The sequence below is a fragment of the Pomacea canaliculata genome, linkage group LG8 (genome assembly GCF_003073045.1).
Source record: "Pomacea canaliculata isolate SZHN2017 linkage group LG8, ASM307304v1, whole genome shotgun sequence".
Lineage (NCBI taxonomy): Eukaryota > Metazoa > Mollusca > Gastropoda > Architaenioglossa > Ampullariidae > Pomacea > Pomacea canaliculata.
In genome coordinates, this window is record NC_037597.1 from 11,794,424 (window position 1) to 11,819,441 (window position 25,018).

General features: G+C 47.0%; 1 protein-coding gene across 1 annotated transcript in view; it reads right to left on the reverse strand.

The window, feature by feature from the left end:
• The window catches only part of LOC112570075 (protein AHNAK2-like), a 33,678-nt gene extending 9,919 nt beyond the window's left edge, over positions 1 to 23,759 (reverse strand). The window contains exons 1-3 of the mRNA XM_025248290.1: positions 22,500 to 23,759; positions 3,086 to 3,208; positions 101 to 147 (exon numbers count right to left, since the gene is read on the reverse strand). Of these exons, the coding sequence (XP_025104075.1) occupies positions 101 to 147; positions 3,086 to 3,208; positions 22,500 to 22,677 (348 nt within the window). The 5' untranslated portion in view covers positions 22,678 to 23,759. The remainder of the gene's footprint in view (positions 1 to 100; positions 148 to 3,085; positions 3,209 to 22,499) is intronic.
• Between the last annotated feature and the right edge of the window lie 1,259 nt (positions 23,760 to 25,018).

Sequence of the window (25,018 nt, forward strand, 5' to 3'; positions counted from 1 at the left end):
ATGTATGAAGCCGTTGTCACAGTTTAACTGCCTGTCTGTATCTTCATCCACCTTTCCACCTACACTTTTTTTTTTCCGGAAGTGGGTGAAAATGTCTTACCTTTTTCTCGGGTGATAGACCTTTCTTAGGTGTAAGTCCGATAATACCTAAAACAAACAAAATAATAATAAACGTAAAAATGAGAATGAAAATAATCACGCTTCATACTAAATGTAAAATCCTGTGTCCCCAGAAAGAAAATACGCAATGAAGGGATTAAAAGTTTCACGGTAAATACGTCTCTAGACTGACATTTTTATATTCATTTTTCCCACGACCACACAGAACAACGCAATATCCAGTCAGTGTTGGTGGTCATTCCACTTGATTGCTACAAAAACTCGAAACATTCTCAATAAAGCTCCTGCGTTTAATTGAGGTACAGTGTATGATCTAGAAAACTGATGCAGGTAAGCCAGTATATCCACCCATTCAGCAGCTCGTCCAGTTGTTCTGGCAATTAATCCTGCGAGGTTTAGTGGATTTACACAAGAATAATTTCTACTTGTAGCGGGAGTAACGGCTGTACTACCAGGAGCACAACAGACGAATGTTAGAAACAGTTCATGGCTCGTGGGAACTGCGAGATGGAGCCATTCATACAGGACGAGGCTGTGTGGCTAATATTTCACGGTTAGACAAAAGCCTCAAGACTTTTTTGCCTCACCCATTTCTTTAAGTCGGGGTCATGTTTCCATGCCACAATGCCAGGGCTATGAGCATGAACTACAGTCAACAAACACGTGGAGCATGGATGTGCAGAGCGAGAAAACGTGCACGCCGCAGGGAATTCTGGGACGTAATAAATAATAGTACAGGATAAATAAATCATGGTCTAGAAAGTCGTGGGTGAGAGTGACGACGGTCACAATCAATACCTCCTTGCTTTAATCAAGAAAACCAAATGTGAAAGCTAATGGAGAGGGGTCATTGTGCGTGTGTTCGCTCATGATCATATGCACCATCATATAACAAAGATCCAAGGCGATCTTATAAATGCACCCGGCATGCCGATGATCGTGGCAGGATGATCCGTCCATGACACAAGGGAAGAGAACCGCATCACATGTTCTACAGAGGAAGATAACTACTGTCGACACTTCTCTACAGAGGAAGAGAACCACTGTCATCACACTTCTCTACAGAAGAGAATGACGACTACTAAACACACCTAACGAGATAGCAAGAAGTGTCTTCTCCAAAAACTAGGATGAACCTGACTCACCCAAGATGCCTGGCAGTCAGATCGAAGTGGAAGGAGTGTCACGCGGGTCCTAATCACACAAGCAGGTTAGCTTCCACATGACAGGACAGACTGGCACAGATGATGGAGGTCTGTGGTTGCCAGTCCCTGCGCCGCCGGCAGCCAGGACAGCTCGACCTCCAGCATCCAAGCATGGCTCGTCTCACTAGTCGCTTGAATGGAGGAGACATAATGCGCCTTCGATATCCTTTTTTTTTAAAATCCTTTACGAGGTAGCAAAACCATGATGTACGTGGGGTTGTACACCTCCTAGATGACCTCATGCAGGGCCGCCGAGAGCCAGCCCGGGCCCCGGGACAGACTCTCCGGCCCCTTGTACTTGTAATCGTAAATTATTTCCCAGTATATGTATGTTAACAATTTGAATCTCAATATCTACCTCAAACTCAACTTCTGCATGTAATGCTTCTGTCTTAGAAAAAGAAAAGAAAAGGAGAAGAAGAAAAAAAAATCACTGACACAGCCGCGGGCCCGGGTACACCAGACCCCTGTCCCCCCTCTCGTCAGGCTGACCTCATGATAGATAGTCAATTTGATGACACCTCCCAAATAGTTATGTTAAATAAAAGGAGTCATTCGCTGCAATGAAACAAAAGTCACCAGGTTCAAATTTTGTGCCTGTTACATAGGATCTTTTAAACGTTACTTGAAATCGGTTGTGTCCCTAAACGGTTACAAACCGCGGTCACATCAGTCGGAATATCTACAGTCGCGAGACCTCCACCCATCATGACACCAAAGGGGTGGCTCATGCTCAGCAGGGTTAGTGAGTGCGAGATGTTGAACTGCTGTGCACACCCCTGAACTTCACACCCGTCGCCGTCATTGGTCGACCACACTGCATTCTCGGGTGCGTGCAGCCAGGTTCTCCACCACCTGGAATCTGGAACTCATTTGTAATCTCCGGCGCAGAATGCCAGCAATGTCGAGAATGAACCTGACAGACAATGGTTGGCGACCCAGGCTGCAATCGGCCACGAACACTTATCTTTCAGGATGGCGGTGTTGGTGTAGGATGATGGAGGAGAAGGAGTAAGATGAGTGGGGATTGGGGTGGTAGACTGACTTCAGAAGGCAGAAAGAGAGAGAGAGGAATTATCTTCATGAGAAGATAAACACTTTTTAACTGAATGTAATATACAAATATAGGATTGTTATGATGTGAGTTGTTTTGTGGCTACAAATGCCCCTGTGGGTTTAAAAGATTTTTTATTTACTATGTACTTCTTCATACTGGTTTGTAAGTGTGGCAACCGTTTATGCCGAGGTGCCCAGCTACCCTTCTTTCTTATTCTCGGTCTTTCTTCCGTTTCTTCTTATTCTGTAGCGGGGTACGTTCTCCCGTGCGACAGGTAGGGCGGTCTCCGGGTATTTGGGGCGGTGAGTATCCTGGAGCCTAATCCGGGTACCGTGGGAGCGTGGCCGTTATATAGGCATTGCTTACCTGTAATACTTCATACAAAATATAAAACGTCGTGTCACGTGTGTTGTGTCAGAAGTCGCTTTGTGGAAACGGTTTTAGTCATGAGATACCTTATAGATGTGCATTTAAGTCGATGTTACATGATTTCGTGAAATAAAATTTAGCTTTCGGTGACTGGCTCTTCGAGATCTTAGACTTCTGTTAATTTAGGAACATTCGATCTCAAATATAAAACGACCATGGGACATATTAGACATACACACGCCTTCATCACGACTGAAGGGCGTTCCCTTCACTTCAAGACAACGGTATTAACGGACACACACACAAACACACACACAGCATCAACACAGGGTACCTTCTTCAGCATCAGCCAGGCTGTCGTTATCCACAAAAGCTGGGTTGACATGATACTGGGTGGACGGGGGCTCCTCTTGCAGACAGCTGGCTTTACGAGTACGCTTAGGACAAATGAAACACCCTGAAAACAAAAAGAAAGAGGGAAATGTTAACTCAAAACAAGAGTAATATTGGAGAGGTCTTCCACTCGATTTCCCAGTGTCTACACTATTGCAAATAAATGCCAGGAAATGTTAATACAAAACTAGTTATGCCAAGGAAAAGGGAAACTTATTCAGTGCACACTCACTTTAGGGTGAAAAAGAAAGAAAGCAAAATACCATCTTACATGCATAACTATCTGTGCAGTGTTGGAGTCTCTCTTAATATTATTGAGAGAGAGGAGGGAAGAAATGTGCTGGAGGATTGTTAAAACTACAAAAGCACGATTTTTTTGTGGATGCTGTCGAAGAAAGTTTGTTAAATCACTTTGCGGAGGCAGGTTTTACACTGACTGGAGTCTAGTGTTAGACACTGAATACAAACCTGCCTGACCTTTACATCGGAGATCAAATGCTCGGCACATTGATCACATGACAGCTGTCTGACAATCAGGAAGGCTAGGCAGACAAGAAGAGAGTAGAACTCTCTCACACACACACAAACTGCCACTGACACATCTCCCCACCCTTCTTTGCTCGCATGATCTGTTCACAATATGTCTGGCACTTCCACAGCGAGACATTACAAAATGTGTCCAGACTGCTGGCACCATAACTACGGCAGAATAGAGAGAATGAAATAAACTATTCAATAAATGATGGATGCTGGCCGGTGCCGCTTGGCTGTGAGCGGATTGTTTGTAACCGACTATTCCGTTTCAGTCTTTATTCTAAATGAGTATTTTACGACCTGTCCCTCAGTGAGACTATGACACTGGCAATGACACTGTGTATATGTGTGTCAGGCAGATTGTGTAAATGACATGTCATGCATGTGCCAGTGGTGACAACAAAATCTGTTGCAGCTGTCGACAAAATACGCAGAGCTCCATGACCCTGGAGTTGACCCCTACTCTCCAGGACACCCAACACCACATGTTCTGGGTGTACAGGACCTTACTACAGGTCTAGTCGAGTGCAAAATGTCTTTGTGGTGATTTGGGTGAAGTGCAGTGCTAGAGACGTTTCCCCCAATCTTGGTGAATACACTCTGAGGGGAGTGAACGAGGGTCACATTTTTTCCCCTCAGTTTTTTTTAAGAGGGGCGACTGCCCCTTTGTCCCCTACCCTGTTCCTACGCCCCTGATGAGCACTTAGACCCTACCTTGTCTCATCCATGACCACCCCCGTGGCTTACCTCCCCTGCCAGCTGGCCTCTCCATCTCACGCTGTGCATACTCAAACAATGGCTGTGTTTATCGCCCTTGATTAGCAAGTGGCCATCGCCTGGCAGAGAGCTACAGGCTGTTTGCTTAGTTTGTGGCCAGCCCTTTCCTTTCTCGTCGCTCCTTTTATTTATCCACAGTTTTCTACAGAACAATTGCATTTAAGAAATAAAAAAAAATTTTTTTAGATGTGAACATCATCGGGAAACCTCCGTAAAAGTCGTGAGAAAAACGTCTGTCTTAACAACAGAACTTTATACAGCGGATGTAGGCCTGTCATATTCTGTGTGAATGGTGCTGTCACATTGCTCACACCATGCCAGACCAAAAGCTCAGAAGCGCTTAGTGCGAAGTACAACACATGCAAGATACTACACTCGGTCGACAAATGGGACCAGCGCCCACATGACGTATACGTGATATCTACGTGATCACAACGTGACCGCAAAGTCGACCTTACTCAACATCTGCACAGTGCTATCCATCCATGTTTCTCTGCTATATATTTTTGTTTTTCTCTCATAATGTCACGTTCTTTCGCTCACGCGCTCCGCTAAAGTATTCACAGTTCACCGCGAAATTTTATTTCTAACAAATTCGGGACTTGGCCGATACAGGGTATGGCGGCCATTTTTGCAAGCTTACATACAAGCCAGAAATGAAATGTTTTCGTGAGGATTCAGCCTTTCAAGGCGGCGTCTAGCATGTACAAGCGAGGAGTGTTGACCTCTATACAGTACATGCCACTGAATGTTTAACGTGCTTTATCAGTCGTCCTTTTTAAACTGAGCTCACAAATATGTGGCTGGTACGACATAATCACCCGTGGCCAAAACAAACAAGCAAACTGAAAAAAAAACCCACAATAATATAAAAAAAACACCTCTGCGTTTAGTCGTTGGAGGTGTATGTGCATGAACTGCCTTGATGTTTTTCAACATTTTTTTTATTCTCCAAGGCAGATGTTCGGAACACGCAACATGTTTTTTTTTTTTTAATTTTTTGTTGTTGTTTGTTTTTTTCAGGACGCGATACGATAGTGGTTAAGACTGAAAGATCCGCGGTCACTGAACGTGAGCTCCTGAACGTTTGAATCATTCCGCTTTGATGTGCGGTCCACAAGCAAGATGGCGCTCGGCAGGTTGTAGGTAAGTACGTCTTTGCAGTCCATGACCTTCCGTAACCCCGCGAACAGCCGCACAGACGCCAGTGCAAACAAACTGCAAGCAGAACAGCCGGTCTGACAACACCAGCTCCCGGTGACAGAAACTACAGCGACAAGCACAGAATGTAACTGAATTCACCCCCCTTCGATGCTCCTCCCATGTTGAACTTGTGAATGAATGGGTGAAGAATGTCCTCTACAAATAAGACTGACACAGAAAGTGGAGAAATAGAGATGCCGGGCTAGGCTAGGTAACGAAGCAGCGAGGTAGAGAGAGTGGAGTGGGGCGAGAGAGTGGCTTTACCTAGCCAGTGAGTATAAATCAGCCCCGAGGGCCAGTAGGCGATGTTTGCTTAAGACGATCAAAATATGTCACCTGGAGATAATGTCACGTGTTTGCTGAGAAAGCAAGCTGGTAAACAATAACTGCACCGCTTGTCTCCTGCAAGTGCAAAAAAACATCAAAAACAGCAACGACCACAACAGGAAGAAAAGACTAGCGGGCAACAACAACAACAACAGCGAGCAGCCGTTGATGAGGGTCGATACGTAGACTGACAGCTTCCGCCATCCTCCTCCTCGTCTGTCTGACACCAGAGCCTGGCCGCTGTTTCGCTTTCCTCCACATCAGTTTTTTTTTTCTCCCATTCTCTACCTGTCCACCTGCCTGTCCGTCCTTGCTCGGCGAATGTGTGAGTGTGTGTGTGCGCGTGGGTGCGTGAGAAAGAAATAAAAGGTCCGCTGACATGCACCTCCCCAAATTCCAAAAGACCGTCAGCGTTTATTGCTGTCTGGTGTATCATTATTATCTATCATATTATCATATGTTGCTTTCAGTGGATGAGTGGCAATATTCGATTAGTGACGAGCTGTGATGGTGAATTACTTTCCACAACAACAAATATTGTTATTGCAAACGACTGAATACACCCAATGGAAGGAGGACGCGAGTTTTTATTACTTATGCGGCACACGAGGAGATGCAGTTGTCAGACAACACTGGTTTCCTGCCCTGGATGCTACAGCAACATCCTCCCAACGTCTGGGCGTTGATTTCCTGAGAAAGTCTCTTGGCAAGTGGACCTCCTGGGGCAGGCCCGGTGTCAAAGGTTGTCAAGCCGTTGGGTGTCCGCCTTTTCAAAACTACTTCAGCATTTGTTGGACAAGTTGCATTCTTGATATTCAGAAAAAAAACTCGCAACATTCTAGCATTACATCGCGTGCTTACCTGTAGACACGACAGACTTTTTGTCTGAAGAAATAAAATCTCTGGCATTAATCGCTCCACAGGATCAACCCATGTTCTTTATTTTTATGTTTATTCGTCTTGGTGTCCAAGTTTCTAGAACTTGTCTGATGGCAAATTGCTGCCCTGGTCTTTCACTTCAACGCAATGCCAGTGCAGTCTACAAACCTTGAGACCAGTTGTGGAGTATATAAGTAAGGTGACACTTGTCACCTTTAGCATGACACTTCTGTGCGCATCATTCTTTAAAGAAGAAGTACTCTAAGACATCTTTCTCGCCCAGACCAGCCTTACTCTAGCCTTATATGAGACTTGCTTTGCCTGTAGCTACAAATCTCGAGGCCGATGGCGAGCGGCAAGGGTGCTGGACGATGTAAACCAGGCTCAAGCAGACTAACCCTCAGGGTTAGTTCAAGAAGATTCCTGTTTGGACAGTCGCCGGACGTTTGTGCCAGGAATGTTGCTAACTACCTGGCGACTCCTGTTCAGTAAGTCCTGCGGACAGCCGTCACCACAGAGGTGGAGATGCGCAAACAGTTCTCTTTTCTACACCAGAAACTACAGTGGAGACACTCCTCTGTACTTTACAATATTCATGCATGGGTGGTCAAGTATTTATGTCTTACTGAATGCAAGACTAAGAGGTATCTGTTGACCTGTATAATAAAGTCTCATAGTCCTGCTTTGAGAATTTCTCTGTGTGTGTGTGTGATTATAAATATGAGCATCAAGATGTTCAGATAACAGGAGTGGGGAAACGAGAGTGCCACTGCTTTAGCTTTTTGATCTTCATTCTTCATTACTTGTCTGCCGCCATCGTCATCTGAATTCCTCCCTCCCCCAGCCGCGACTTACATCCACACTCTAATCCAAACCCCATGGTTTAGCAATAATCACAGACAAGCTAACACATTAGAATGCACGCACGCACACGGCCATAAACACACAGACACGCGCTTCCAGAACAAGTACACATCAAAGAAACAAATAAAAGAGCTCTGAGAAGACAAATTACAGTGTTCACTGAGACCCAGTGGTTTTACTCACTATGCCTGAGCTTTGATCAAAGTAGTCAGCGGTTATTGAGTACGACTTTTTATTGAACCACAACTGTACCCAGTCAATGATTGTATGCGCATGCTTCGGGGAACTCAATGTAAAAACAAAACAAAACAAACAAATAAAAAGTCACTCCGGTCTCCACGTGTCTGCGCAGTGAACACTGCGTGTGAACACCTATGGTCAACACAACACATCAACAGTCAATCAAAAACCACTTCCAAGCAGGTGACGCATGCTCTCTGACTTGTTTACACGAACACCTTGACCAACACTAAAAGCGACGATCATTTTTACCTGTCAAGCGTGAACAGATGTTCCGTGGAAACGAAGGCGAATTAGGTTATTACCGGGTGTTAGGACCCTATGCATCATTAACCTCATCACAAAGTCGTGCTGGGGATGGACAGAAGGAACGAAAAAAAAAAAAATTAAAAGGGCACACAAGGTAATACTCTGATCATCCTGATGTGTAAAAAGTTAACAGTTAAGTAGGATGTTGTAACTAATAAGACTAAATGCAAATAAGTTTCAATGAAAGCTCCTTGTGCATCACCTGACCTCAGGACGTGCGACTTTGAGCCAAACGACGACCGATGTAGAGAGAAAGGGTGCATTCCCACTGCCAAGAAAAAGCTGCAGGGGGCTCAGAATAGTTTCCCACGTTCCCACAGGAAGAAAACTTGAGAAGAGAGTGCGCTATAAGAATAAAAAGCTCGGTACAGATTCCTTACTGAATACCACACGGCGGCCATCATACAAAATGGCGCCACCCGGAGGCGCACAACTCTGCTCCCGGCACTAATTTTAACTGATGCCAACAACCCCATAAAATACCCCACTTAACCAGTCTATTAATAGCTCATTAACGACCCCTCCATACTCTCCTCTGTTCAATGGAACCGTACTTCTGTGACATAAGTACACAGGACTCGACCCCACCCCTCCCTAACCCCACTAAAGTTTTGAAAGCCTGAAGTCTCGACAACGTGTGCTCCAATGTATTTCGTACTGGAATGTTCTCCGATCAGTGAGGTACAAACTGACAGCCCTACGTCCCAGCTTCTACTTGATGCACTTCTTATACTCTTTCAGTATAACCAAGTTGCCTGAAAAAGAAAGAAGGATGCACCCGAGAATCGATCTTCAGCCGCCAAACAATTTCAGTGAGAGGAGGTCGATGTCTTACTCACTGAATGTCCACGTTAAAACTTACCAAAAGCATCATTTCAATACGTACTGAATGCAACAATATCAACAAAAAAATGAACAGCAGCGCACGATTCATATTACTGCGAGATCCTTGGCTGCCCGCCTTAGCTGCTTGATGTCCGTGGTTTACAGGTTTACAACCTGGGCCTTCTGGGAGTGACAATGTCAGGCCTAATGTCTGTTAGTGTCAACGACAGGTGTGACATTCTTTTCATGTCTTTTCTAATTAGACCATTCGAAGTCATTTCCGTACATAAGTATACAGTACAAAGACACTAAAAGACAGCAACATTGCAACATCACAACAGCTCTTTAGACACAAACACTGGACCTGACGACCTTTCACATCCTCTCCTCCTCATACCTATCCACGTACCTATCCATCTAGACACACACACACGCATCAACGCACGCAGGGACAGTCTCTCTCACACACACACCACGAACTTGTATTCCTGACAATTCTTTTCCAGCTAACTACTAAAACGAGGCACGAGACTACAAAGCTTCCGGTTTAGTCACATTCTTTGTTAAGGCTCGCTGAGACTAACTGCAGAGAACGTCGCAAGGCTAAGCGTTGGTCTCGGCAGACAGACAGCAGTCCACCTACACACGTCCGTGCATACACAGTCTCTAATTCTCGTCCTTCAGTCGACAAAGGGGGTTAACCTTCCACCTTTCTCTGAGCGTCCTACTCACTCGCTTGTCACGAAGAAGGTCGTTTGCTGCAGGTATGACATTTACCCTCCCCACCACCACACCACCACACCACCACCACACCACCACCACACCACCACCACCACCACCACCACCACCGCTCTCTCAGCTCGCCACTTACCTAATGCACGAAAGTGACACACACGCTCTCGAGGTTTACCTCCCATCCACCCAACCACCTACCCACCCAACAATGAGGGGGAAAGCGACCAGTCTACACTTGGCGTTCCCCTCAAGTTGGCTGAAGATTGGATGTCAAGGGATTAGGTAAACTGCAAGGGCAGCGGGTGAAGCTATTTCGTCTGTCGTTTAGGATACAGATGTCAAGGACCTGTGTCATGACGATGATGTCATCTAGGATTAAAAATATGAAGATGTCAAAGTGATTTTCAGACGACCAAGACCCTGAGCCGGTTACTTGTACAAAGTGCACACGCGTGACGTCACGAAGCTGGCAACATGACCCCACAGTGTCCAGGTGACCCCGATGACCCCACTGCCCATAACTGTAGCAGACTGAGAAGTCACAGTAGCCTCTCACAGTCCTGCAGGCACCTTGCTGTGGACCACAGTCTGCAAGTCACATTGACAGAGCAGGTATGAGATCCCCCTCTCCACCTCCACCACCACCACGACCCCTTGTTGACGCGTGTCAAAATAATAATTCTTATCATAACTGGCTGCGATGACACAATCAGGAGCTGGCTTACAAGGCCCAGAGCAGCTTTAACAACAATACAACAAAACAACCTTATTACACATGTGATGTTCGGAAGAAAACAACTTCAAAGTGAATCGAAAATGATGTTTTATGACAGACTGCAATATTCGACTCGACTCTTTGTGCTGACAGCCGGCAGGTCTGAGGGTTGGCACGTTGGGGAAGGGCGAAGGGGGCACCCGGGTCACACACACCACGAGTTGTCACCCCACCCCACAGCTCTTCTTTTAAAAAAAAAAAAAAAAAAAGTGGTGGAGATATGTGCGGCACCTACCTGTCAACATTCCGATCTCGGCTTGCACTGTACCGTGCACCCAAACACACACCTGTCGCCTTTATGGCCTCAGCTTTTTTTTTCTTCTCTTCTTGGGGCGCATAATAGGCAGAGGTTGAATGGAAACGAAACCCTCTAGTGAGTAAGTTCACTGCATATAAACTGTCGTGCCTGTGTGTCAGTGTGTGTGTCCCTTCCACGTTTCTGCTGTGGCACGTGCGTGTGCATGTCTGCACGAGCTGGGGCAGGGACTATCATCAGGTAGGACGTGATTGGCAAGTGTGTGCGATGTGTGAATGAAAGCTATATTTCAGGGTAGAGGAGAAGCAGAAAGGTGTATGTGTGTGTGTAGTGTGTGTGTGTGTGTGAGGTGTGTGTAGGTGTGTGTGTGCTGAATCCTCATGTCACGCCTGTAGGCAATAAATCAACCCATTGTCAAGTTCTCCTCCCTGATTTTGATGACGGATTGATCGTGCTATGATTTCCTATCTCATACACTTGTAAGCACACATTTATAACGAGGGTTGTTATTAAAATTGTACCCCACAGCTTCTCTGTAGTCGACTCCTTTTTATCTCGGAATTTCATCAAAAGTAACTGCTTTTGAGAAGGTTGCATGGCCACCACTGAATAACGGTTGACTTCCACTTCCACCGGACGAAGCGGCGGCAAGTAGTACAGTCCTACAATCTTATGACCCACACCCCCATCCTCGCCACCCCGCAGGCTACCTTCAGCCTATGTACTGGACCTGATCAGTCATCTGTAAAATCCCAATCGGCTAAGTTACACACGACTAGTCTGAGCGACACAATGTGATCAGAGAGTTGATAGTCACTGTGAACAAAAGGCAGTTTGGAGAGAGGGACATCCACGTTCAACCTATAAAAAAAAAAAATCGTCCCCGGTCAAGACGAGAGTGGGGAAGGAGAGGAAAAAACAAGTAGGAGGAGGTATAAAGCTCCTGGGCGACTGAAAGTAAGACCCTAATTATCCCACTCTTGCGCCATGTAAATGCCAGTTATCCCAGGCAGCAAGATGCGACACAATAGGACCTCACAGGGGACCTGGCCCCCAGCCAGGCTACAGGGGACTCGGGAACATGGACACAATCCTCGCTCACCCTGCTCCCTGTTCTGGTGTTGGTTGTCCTTTATTTTAGTTCACTCTGTCAAGCTGACCACCGAGCTGTTGGTGCTGTCATCTGTTGCTGACTTGCTGAAAGCTTTACACAGCAAACCCCCGGGGTATCAATATTGCCTCTACCGGCAATGACTACCTGGATGTCAGGCTTGTCATCAATCAATGGCTTATTTCACATCAATCAACAATCACGTGACCACTCTGATGTGAGTTCTGTCATCAATCACTGACTGTCTGTAAGCACAGGTATTTCCCACCACATCACTGGTTATTGAAGTACCACAACCGATTGCTACTCATGGCAACAGGTGACTCGTCAGTCGACTTGTCTACATCATCAACTGCGTCATTTCCTGCCAAGACCTACAAACCGGAAGTACTCCTACACCAGTAACATCTCTGTGAGATGTGATGACCAAATGGGTACTTTATTCTCAAGTAAAGCTGCCTTCTCCGCGAGGTATATGGCTTTATTCAAGGAGGGGCGGAGGACTGCATCTTATTACACTTTAACGCCCTCCCTACCTGTAGCTACAGACGCCGTGCGACCTTTGCCCTCCACCTGTTGACCCAACACCAATAGGAATATCTCGCTGGCATTGTGCTAATTCAGTGAGCGCGGGTCGGAATTAAGGAGACTGATAACAAGGACTCGTCGTGTCCATGTCAGGACGATCAGGCATGTTGACCCAGGAAGAGATGCAGAGTAGCGACATGCCGGGTGTCTAGTGCGCCATGTTTACACCCCGAACTTCAGCTCGTGGGCAACAAGCACACCTTGAAAACGTTTCGAGAGCATCTGAAGTGTCCTGCTACAAATTCTCTTCTCACCCAAAGAACCAGTGCCCTGCTGAACACCCTCTCCCCTCCTCCTGGACACCCTCTCTCCTCCCTGTGTCCAGTAATCCAGTCTGTGTACAGACAGTGTGTGAGCTGTAGTCAGCAGCCTGTAAATAGCGGCCTAGTGCTCCTGGCCTGTCAACACCTCTCCAAGGAGACAACCCTCGGCTAGGAGAACGCCCTATATCAACTGCACCAGCAGCTCGACCCTCGTGGTGCCAGCTGTTGGTGGTGTGACGGTGGCCGATGTCATCCCGCGCTAACAGCCACTGGAAGCCGATGGAATGAGAGTTGTGTAATTTACTGCCGGGTGGCTCACTCTCGGGTGATGGAGTGACTGTTCGTGCACATCCATCGAGCTTAATGATAGCAAATATAATCATCATCACGGAACTCCGCCTGGCTAGTGAGCCTCGCTCTGGTGCACTGTGCATAGTGTTGTATAGTGTTGTATAGTGTTGTATAGTGTTGTATAGTGCTGTATAGTATTGTATAGTGAGATATGATGGCGACTTTTCTCTACCCCCTGCCCACCTCGTGTTGAAGCTCTGGGGCTTGTTTCTTGAAAAATTATATTCAAATAAACTTTTCGAGAACAGTCTAAATATCTATTTTTATTTCTTGAATATTGGCTGTCACTCATGATAAAAAAAAAACTCCCTTCTAAGAAAAAAAGTACAGGTTCTGATATAAACATCCTTTAATCTGAATCAGTATAGCAATGTTACTTCTTGCATGGTGGGTTTGTTTTTAACTCCACCCCCACTGCATCTTTATTTCCCATCCGTCCTCTCTTCAAGGAGACGTTTCCACCTCGTTCACCTTCCTGTTAACGATGAGAAGAATCTGATATCTTCCCAGCCCCGACACCACATTAACCTTTGCAAGATGAGCTAGCGAGGTTTCAAAAGCCCCTGTGACACATACCTGTGTCCTTTTCTTTCACCGTCTTAGTACAGAGGTAACCGAGGTTATAGTCATAACTGTGGCTATAGTCATAACAAGAACTATAGTTATAGTCATCACATGGACTATAGTCACAACACGGACTATAATCATCACACAGGGCTTTCATTAAAGCAGCCCGCTTCTCACACAATTTCTCTCGGCTTGCTGTCGGTATGTAGCACCCACTGCGCTCCCTCACCCACCCCACCCTGTGGTACCCGGTCTCCGCTCGTCGTCTGTCCTCAACCCTCGCTGTTAGCGGCCTCGGATGTCGTTGTCGCCTGTACAACATGTGTGTGTGTGGGAAAGCAGCGGATGGCGAAAGGCCGTGACAACCGTCCCAGGGAGCTTGGGAACAGGTGGTGGACAGGAATGAGGTGAAATCTCCAGTTTCCTCCCGGCTGTCTGTATTTGACTCCCAGCAGCTGTGATGCACACAGCCCCAGGACACAGTCAGTCCTCTGACGGCTGTGATGTTAGCGACGCTTGTGATGAGGGTGACGACAATACTAGCGACACCAGAGACAGTGCAGTTGGACACTAGGGGGGTGGGGTTAATGGCCAGTCCCCCACCCCACACCAGACTCAAGTTTAGCGAGCACACAGCAATACATGTTCTACCCAAGCAGTGTTCTGACTACCCTCATCACCCACCCTCCCAAACTGAAACGTTTGTAACCTCTCTTCAACCTCTTCTTCCTCCTCGGGAGTGACCTTGGTTTTTTTCGTTCTACATGTTGTACCAGTGTGTCACCAGCTTTGCTACCCACTGGGGCTACAGGGGCCCCTCACCCCCGCCCCAAATCCAGCTTCTCTCACGGACCCTCAATGTGTTCACTCAACCGGCCCGTCGTTCACAAAGGGTGAGGTCGACATGGCCTTTGTCATCAGTTCTGTAGCAAAGGCTTTGAGACTCGTAAGGTGCTTACGGACCGAGGTCGTAGTCAGTCGTATCACGGGTGGAAAGTACCAGTTCGCTGTAGGATGAATGCCATTGCCCCATCACGCTCCAGTGAACATAGCAAAGGTACAAAGACATGTCAGTCAGGGGTGGATAGCGGTCCTTCGTCGCAAGACACCGTTGGGGTGAGGAGAAGGGTCTGTGTTCGGAATGTCATCGTCACATTCTACCTTATGGCTGACTGTCTGAGTACACACACCTCAAATACCTGCCTGGACGGTTTGTTCCGCCAGAATTGCTTTCCTTTCTCGATCTCTAGTGAAACGAAAGATACAGAAAATATAAAGCAATAATTCAGAAAAACGCGAGATTTGCAAGCTCGCCGACGGTTTAGTGGAAACACTTCTCAAAACACTGTCCTTCCCCAAGCTATCCCACCTTCTAACCCCTCCCCCTCCCATCAGGACCCCTCACCTTTTGACCCCGCCCTGCAGCGAGCAGCCCCCCCCCCCCCCGGTGTTTGCACACAGCGCACGGCGCCTGCTGACGAGGGACAAACACGGGGCGCGAACAGGGTCCCCCCACAGTGTGGGCCCACAGTCAGCAGCCTGGACCATGGCGCCACAGACCAGCCTCATCAACAAGTAGGAGTTAATCTTATTTCCTTGCTGCTGAGCTGCTCTCCCTCCCTCTCTCCGTCTCTCCCCCTCCCCCATCTGTCCCTCCCTCTAGGGTGGGGGTGGGGGGCACCGTTGACCTGCTGACACCTCAAGGCCGCGCCTAAGCTTCCAAATCCTTCCCGAAGGTTCGAGCTGCACAAAAATCGTTTTTTTTTCAGCCCACGTTGCTGAGCCTCCACGTCACCTGAGTCCACATCACATCCCTGTGAACTAAGTTCGACTCCTCGAAATTTCATGAACATATAAATAATAGTGGGAACTTATAACGAGCAGCATCACGACCTAGACAGATCGCACTCGCTGATTATAATGTAAATAACAATAATAATAATAAAACCTCGCTTTACTTGAGAAGACTCAAGACCTTGCGGTTTCAGGGAATGTTGAGGTTGTTGTTCTACAGGAGGACAGATGAGATGGCGATGACAGCATGGCTTTAATATCAATCCACAGATATGTGGGATGGAAGGCTATCAGGCGATTACTTTTCTAAAATAAACGTTTACTGGGTGTGTCAGTGTGTCAGTGTGTGTGTGTGTTGGTGAGAGAGAAAGAAGTTCACAAATGTACCGACACAAATTTACAAATCTCTACAATGGCCATGTCATCACAGAAGGTGTAAACATAATCGTCTTTCACAGACGACAATGAAATCTGCATGTTAACAGAAAAACAAAGAGACACTGACCACAGTGTAATGTTATACACAGACATACAAGAGGATACATGCATTAACAAAGAAGCACGCATCACAAATCAAGAATTGCAAAGACAACCACATCCTACTTTACTTCCCCCGATGTGTCCTGAAGCCATGATTCTGAAACGTGTCTCAAAAAAACAACAACAAACAAACACGTTTGCTTAACATATATACACACACGTACACACACACAAGTACACACACACACGTACACACACACACACGTACACACACACACACGTACACACACACACACCACCACCAAATCCTAACACCAGGACAGAGGCTTATCCAGGTGAGTGCCCGAGGAAGAGACTGTGTATCTCGTGTTACTCAGTTGAGTCAGCGACCAGACGGCGAGCAAACACACCGGTGATTCAAAGAACATTTTTTCTAAGCTTACCTGATCTAGCTGAAAACTGAGCTTTACTGGAGAAGACTCGAGGCTTTGCGGTTTCGGGGAAGGAATGTAAAGGTTATTGTTGCACAGGAGGGTAGATGAGTGTAGCGATGACAACATGGCTTCACAGATGTGTGCTGGAAACTTTTAGTTTGAACTGAGGTGAAGGAATATACAATCATTCATCGACATCATTGCGATTACTTTTTTTCAAATAAATGTTTATGTTTGTTGGTGAGAGAGAAAGACAGACAAGCAGACCGCGGAGTGGGAAGGGGAGGGTCAGGTGCGGGAGGGAACTGGGTATCCAGATGGAAGATGGCGAGACAAGTGTGTTGATAAAGCAATATTGTCTGTATTATTGCTGCACTGGGGCAACATGGGGAGCTGTCATAAAGTTATAAAGTGGTGTTCAGACCCACACCCAGGAGTCGTAGTCATAAAGCGAGGGCAAAGGTACCCTGGGGGTAGAGAAATGCAAAGTAATATCCCCGGGGTGTGGAGATAACATTGTAACTACAAAAACAAGACGCTTCTCCCCGAGTTCCCCATCTTACCCTAGACAAGCGACTTATTCTCGCTTCATAAGTATGGCCAAAGGGGTCACACCTTCCCCATACCCTCATACACCCATCGTGCACTCAGGCAAGACGTGCAGCCAAGCAAACAAACAGCAGCACGTGCAGTCATCTGCTCTCTCTCTCTGTGTATCCACGACACGGGTGGCTCCTGTCGCAGTTTAGCTTAGAATTCAGGTGGGAATTGTTGTTGATGTTGCTGCTGTCGCTCTTCTCGGCCACTCACCCCCACCCCAGCCCCCGGGGCCTTGTTACCCGATCATTGATTTGTCATTGCGAGCGCTTCTTGTTGCGACAAGCGGCTGTGTGTACCCGGGGTGTTCACCTCTAATGAAGGCAATTCCATTCCAGCCTGCTGCTCGCTGGCCACATCGCGCGGGTTTGTTATCACAATCTTCCTCATCTTTTTTTTTCTTCCTCACTCGTTGTTGCGAGCTTTCCGTTTAACCGCCTTTCAGTCAAACATCGTGTTGCTTTGCCTTTTATTAGTGGAGACAGGATCTCCATTACAACCAGGTACTTAGTGTTGTACATCACACCCCACCTCCCTAGTCTTAGAAAAATTACTGCAGTCTACTATGATTCCCCTCGGTACAACAGATTTAGCTTGCTTGTCTTTCTTCCCTTTATTTTTTATTCATTCATTCTTTGACAAGTATCAGCTGAAGAACAGTTCTGCTAACCGTGTTTATCTTGTGCTGACACCTGCTTTATTTACTTTTTTATTTGTTTACTGCTCGTACACCCGTTTCAACTTTGTGAGAAGCGACCACCATCAAACACCGAGTCAGAAAAATGTCGAGATGGCGCGTGCCACAATCACATGACCTCAAACTGCTCGCGATTGACATATATATTATATACACACATATTTATATGTCGGTAAAGTCGGACCGATGTCATCAATTATCGGAGACCTTTCTTCAATATCCAACACATGGCTCCTGGTTATTGATGGCTCGTATTCGTCGCTGACAGAAAGCATTAGTGGAGTACAGTACACACTACAGTTGTGTATATCATGTTGATATTGTCGAACACTGCTATAATCTTATGTACAAAAATGTTATCACAGAAGGTAGATGTCTACTGCTTTCATACAAGAGCACCACATTCAATTCAACTGATCACAATAGCAAATAAATTTTTTAAAAATAAAATGCAGTAGTGTAGCATCTTGTCAAAGAGAATAAAATTGTTAGGAAATGGAGTTGTACAGCTCGTAGTCCAGAACTACAAAGTCATTATCAGTCTGTGATTTAAAGAAAAGCGGGTTAAGTTATACTCGGGAACAATTCAAGTCCAAATATCAAGTCGTCCATAGGATGTACATGATAATGAAGCAGAGATGACAGAGCACATTGCATCGACTGTGACCTTCTCACCGGAGAATTGCGCAAAGAAACCGTTATGGGGAGAGAGAGAAAGTAGTCGATGGAACAACAGAAGGCTGCAGATGACAACCACACGGCCGCCAACAGAGGAGCACAACAACCACGAGGCTGGTGTCAAGTAATAACACATCATCGTAAACAAAAAAATACACAGACCTACCCCACTCTTGTGGGTAAGATGTCACACAATTCTTCTTCTTCTACTTCTAATTATTATTATAGCTTTCGATTATCAAAACTACGATCATTCGAATTATTCTTTTTGTCTAAGGGTTTGATTCGTTTCAAAGCTGCAGATATGTGTTGTGTCGATTGAAATTATCAAACGTGAGGTTTTTCAATCGATGTAAATGTTCTAGTTTCTGTTTGAAGAGTTAATTAAAATTGATATTTGCATTAATTTACACCTGTGTCACCTGTGCCAAGGGACTGAAACCAGCCGACAATGACAAGGTCGACATTTGTGTTGCTACAAAGGGTCCAATGCCAGGGAAACAGTGCATTCTCATTGTGGATGATAGATGAGGGATGACAGCCTTTGATGTCTGGTTGGCAGGATGGACATTGTGGTCACATGATGTGCCCCAGTTACGGAACCTCCCTGAAAATGACATCGCACGGTATTGTAGTTTTGAACCGTTAGGAATCAGAATCATTGATCCGTCGCCACTTGATGACATTGGAGTAGAATGTCGGTCATCACCACTTGATGACATTGGAGGTATTTACAGGTGTCCTGCAGTTGTGGAGTATTTCTAGAAGCTTCATATACTTTTCCTACAACTTGTAGTTTGGTAATTGGCGTCGAGTGCAGTTCAGGGAGTTCAACTGCCTTCCACGCCACACTCCCTGAGCATTTCAGACTTGATGTGAAAAGGACAATTCTAGGAATGGGAATATTAAGTTTTAGAGAAGTTGGAGAGAAAGAATCGAGAAGACAAGAGGACCCACAGAGCCTCGGTGGTCGCCCTGCCAGAGGTCTCGCAAAGTGCTGTCAACTGCCTTACCTGTCTCTCCCACGTCACAGCTGTCACCTGCTTTCACCCGCGGTCAGGCTGAACGACACGGATGAATGATTTCCGACAGGTTGCGTTGGTCGACGCTCTGAGTGGGTAAAGTGCGAGGCGTGGTGGGGGAGAGAAGTGAGGAGGGCTGGGAAGCACAAATCGTTGGCAAACCAGGGTCACCAAGTGCACACGAGATGAAATGTTGATGCTGATGACAGCAGGACCACGTTATCACAAATCATGTTTCATCTCTTTTCTTTCACCTTTCAGTTACTGTGATGCCCGACTACATCGACCTACCGTCCCCCAACCCTTCCATCAGCGTACCCTCCATGGTTTTTATTTCAGCTACAACTTGTATTTACATTAAGTAGTTAGTATTGTTGGTTGTTAGAATAATGATTAGTATAATAAAATAATATATTTAGTATCTTTGGTACTACCATTCATATGTGTGAATTTTCAGTTATTTCACATAACAGTATTTTGATATTTTAATTAACACAAACTGCTATAGTTTTACTTTTTCAATCTCCGCATTTCTAATTGAACAGTTTTCATGGTAGTGGTTCGCTGACATCATCACTGACCCATCACGTGACAAGGAAGGAGAGGGTAGAGATTTCTCACATCTCACTTCTCTACAGACTCATTGCTGAAGGCGGAGCGACTGGGTTCAGGGAGGAGACGATGCTCCTCCATCCTGCAGATGCTTGCGTCCAGAGACGATGAGACTAAGTGCACCGGCACGAGACGGGGTCAGCACGTGCGAGTAAACAAACACAAATCAATGTAATCACGTGTGTGGCTTACAGACTGGCGACTGAATGGTAGTCGTGATGTACGAGGGAAAATGTGAGTGTGTGAGTGTGAGTAAGTGTGAGTGTGTGTGAGTGTGTAAGTGTGTGTGTGCGCCTCGGGCATCAGCGTGAGGATTCATTAACATTATAGTCTCACCGAACAGGGAGCAACCCGCCCCCTCATTCCCATCGGACAGTTGTGACCACGCCGTCACACCCTTGGGTTAAAGGTCAAGAAAGGTTTGGACGAGATAACCCATGACATTTGACCCAAAGGGCACATCAACGAAAAGCACTTCACGCGCACAGGATTGTGGGGGGGGGGAGAGGGAGGACAAGGCAAGGTGACAAGCAGACTGTAGTGATTCTCACCTATGAAAGAAAAAAACAAACAAACAAACCCACTCGTAGTGCAACTAAGGAAAAAGCATCTGCTGTGCTGTGTTCTCATTCAAACTCTATCTTGTAGAGGTGAGGGCTCGAGATGAACTTCTCGACTGCGACGTGCAGTCTGTTATCATAAACCACTCTCACAATCTGTTCTTTTTCTCTAAACGACTTCCCTGATGCCTGTGCAGTGACCCATCTTGCAAAACAGTGAATCACCTCGGATGTCAAGCGATCAGGAATTTGAATCTGTGGAGGCGATCTCCTGTACATGTACATCCCTTGAATCCGTTATTATTATCGTTGACATTAAAAACAAAAAAAAGGTACCGCCCATAAAAAATTCAGGAGATGAGTGGCCCCCAGTTCAGTCACGTGTTCAAAAGAACAGACAGATATCTGGAAAACTATCGGGCTTCGATCTTAACAAATGTCAAATATGAGACCAAATATTAGCAAATCTTATTAAGGACATAACTTGTGGGAGATGTGACAGATGACGAATACCCGATAAAATTTTTATGTGACCCTAAGAATTTCTCAAACATTGTCATTTGCATTAAATGTCTTGCGGACTTGAATTTTTTTTCCCATAATGACTGGATAGTGAAGTGAATAGTTTAATAGATAATAGTTTCTCAATGTTTCGGCGAGCACTGTGAAGATACCCGCCTCCAAACATGATCTACAGACAGCAGCGAACACTACACACCTGTACACGGATACCAGTACATTGTCAGAGCAGCAACCATATATTAGGCGCATCCCCGAGAAACGTGGCGACTTTGTGTGCAAAGCAAGGAGATGAGTGGGTGGTTAATGTACCCGGGATACAGTATCTTGCACTGAGTTTTACTGTCACAAGAAAACAAAAACAACGTAAGCCTTTAATAAGCCCCTTACTGAGGGCAGCCCTCCAAACCGGTAATCTGATCAGAGATTTCCTTCTGTAAAATAAAGAGGTAAAAAAATTACAATTACTTGTACAGGCTAACTTCTAAAGCAGACAAATATATTTGTTTACATACGGCGACCTTTGGCCCTTGCATTCATGTGCAAATTGCCTGCCACACCTGAGGTTGAGGTGTGAAGTGAGCTGTCACCACAAACTAGTTTTTTTTTATCACTCATGTTTTCCCTGTGGGGACGATGCCCCTTTTGGAAGGAAAGATTAAAAATGTTGGCAATGTTAGTGTTTCTAATACAAACTACATTATATTCCAATGCAAGTGTTGATGACATATGTCGCAGTGGGAAGCAGAGTCACCTGAGGTGACTGACACTCACGGTGGTGGAGCCCCTGACGAGATAAGGGCCCTTGGTATGCATGGGAAATACAGGGACATGATAACAGCATTCACTTGGGTGTTACAAGAAGTATGATCGTGAGCAAGGAGGACAATACATGTATATATATGATTTGGGATTTGAAAGTCTCTCTTATACGCACATCACACTCTCTGTCACACTAACACACATTCCATTCTCTTTCACTCTCTCACACACACTTTTTTCTTACTCTCTTACACACACACAAATCCTCTCTCTCTCACACACACACACAGGCGTACAATGTGTGTTTACAGAGTGACTCAGTTGGCGAGTGACAAATCTTAACATCAGTAATCTTAAATAAGAAAAGTACACAAAGAACTAATGCACATACAGACAGCGACAGCTACAACCTTTGAGTCCCACAGATAGTCATGTGGTTCTTTACAATCATATGGTTCCTTCAGACTGTTCAAGAGTCAACGAACCCCTTCCCCTCCTTCCACAACCCCCACCTCTACAAAAAAAAAAAAAAAAAAACAACAACAACATTGAGTACAAGGACAGTCAGCCAATTGCGTTCTTGACCCAACACCTACCTCGGTTTCGCTTCCAGACGACGAGCAAGACGATGCCGAGGACGATGGCCACGACACCGAGTGTGACGAAGACGCTGGCGACGATGACGGTGCCCAACTGACACTCCTCCGCCGCCACCCTCGTCACCCCGAGCCCCAGCAGCCACAGGCACCACAGCCACAGTCGTGCTCCAGGCATGGCAGACAGGGGTGTAGGGTGGAGGGCAAGTCCTGGCTCGTACACTCCACACAACTCAGGTACTCCTCAGTGAAACACCCGACTATCCACCGCTTGTCTGTGAGAGGTTGGCACGACGGGAATCCTTGTGGAAGACTGGACTACACACGACGAGGATGGCAGGATGGCTGGCTGGCTGGCCTCCGCCACTTCGCCAGCAGGGGGCTGCTGACCGGTGCCCGTGGGTCGGAGGGTCGTGGACGTGATTCTAGTTCCGCCTCCTCCTCTTGCAAGTTTCTCACGCTGTCCGGCCGCACGGCCGACTACTTGTTCCGCTACTCCCCTCCTCTCTCACCCAGCATGGCGGAGCTGATCACATGAGCCACCCCGGTAATCAACAGACGAGAAACTTGTCACCGGACGACACAAGTGGACGGACAAGGGGGCCTGGGCGGACAGCTACACAACACGGCGTGACCGACCACTAGGCGGCCACCGACTGAAGGGTGGAATTTCGCAGGTGAAGCCACTCCCCACGACGACGAACTCCCCTACCCCCCACCTCTCTCCCGGGTACCGTCACAGGTAAAGAACGCCGCAGGACGAGAGGACTGCCGACTGAGGGGGCAGGGGGGAGACGAACAGTTCTTAGAGCGTGAAAGGCATGACAGCAGAACGGCCGGTACGCTCACCTGGCACACAATGGCAGCAATGAATGGAATGAGGCGACCCGGGCCCACACCGGCGCACGGTCCTGTTTGCGCAGACACCTGGCGAACGGGCGCCAGTCACAGGGCTCGCTGCTCGCCGTCCGTCACGGGAGGAGGGAGGAAAGGTGGGTCGGTGTGGCTACACACAGGTAACAGACCCGCCAGGTGTACGTACTACGACTTCGACTCTCGTTCAGCAACAACCGCTGTCCGTCGTCGTCGTCGAGGACGACGCAGAAAAGCGGCTTGCGTGACAATATTTTTGTAATGGCAGACAGCTTAGAGTAGAGCGCACGCTGGCTTCACTCCACCTTCACGCTCTCCTCGTGCCGGAGTACGGCACAAACAGGAACGTACAGGGTCCCACCCCACCCTGCCCCCTCTCCTGTAGCTTCGATCAGTTGCGCACTCGCCCAGCTGGTACAGAGACTATGTGGGTTACGTGTCGACTGGTGGGAGATGGGGATGAGGGGACGGCCTGCAGAGGTGGGAGGTGCCTGGGGGCGTGTCGACCTGCTGGTCTGCAAGGCCGCCCTTTCTCCGTCACACCTCCCTTCCAATCGGGGCTGGCTGCCTGACTGCGAGGTCCCAGGGAGACCCGGCGTTTCCCACCCGGGTCTGGCTTTTCCCACCCGGCTCTGTGGTGCGGGTGGATCATGGCTGCCACGTCGTCTGGTTGAAGCGCTACGTATAGCTGGTCGACTGCTTTGAGCCTTATCGCTGTGAAGATCGTAGAAAAAAAGGGAAAAAGTCAACATTAGCTCTCTGTGATCGTACGGGCTTGGGTTCAAATTTCGTGAAGGGGTTGTCATCCTTCCACAATATGACACTTTTTCAGAATAACTGACCGTCTTTGGTTTTTTCTGGATACTCTGGCTGTCTTATCCCCCCCTTCATGCATCACTAACCCCGAAATTACAAGGCTCTCCTACCATGCAAGCTAGTCAGCCAGCCATCCGACCTTACGTGCGCATTTTATGAAAACGCCCCTTTCCCCCCTGCGCCATCGCGGTTCCCTAAAGCTGTGACGTAAGCAGAGTTTTGCGCAGTCGCGTGTTGTTGCTCCATCGAGCGGCTGCTGAGGTCGTGCCGTCACGTGAAGGCAGCAGCAGCATCCGTCGCGAGCTGAATGCCCCGAGTTTGAGAAGCAAGTGAGTAAAGTGATGAAGGACCGTTAATTCATTTCCGTGGACCACCAGCAGCGACACACACACCACAGATGGCCGCCTTCGTTACGTCACAAACCGACGATTGTCGTTAAGCTTCAGTCATCAGCTGAGGAGAAGATGACAACCCAGAATTCTCTATATTGTTTCCACCTGTATTGCAACATGTATCAAGGCCAAGAACACTCCCTCACTCAAGGTGTTTTGTGACAACGGAAGAATGTCAAGCAATAACAGTTATTTGGGGAACTAACCGTTTGCACACTTTACCAACACGGGTACGCGCTTTTGACAGGTGAGATCATATATAGTGCACAGTCCCTAATTGCTAGGGTGTGCGCTGGATGACCTTACTGAGGTTTGGAGTTTCAAGTGTGGAAACAAAAAATACTCCCTACCCCAACACACGATTTCTGTCTCTCCATGCACGCACACCAACACGTCACTCAGACATACTCTCAGTTGACCTTTGACTGCGGTCACAGT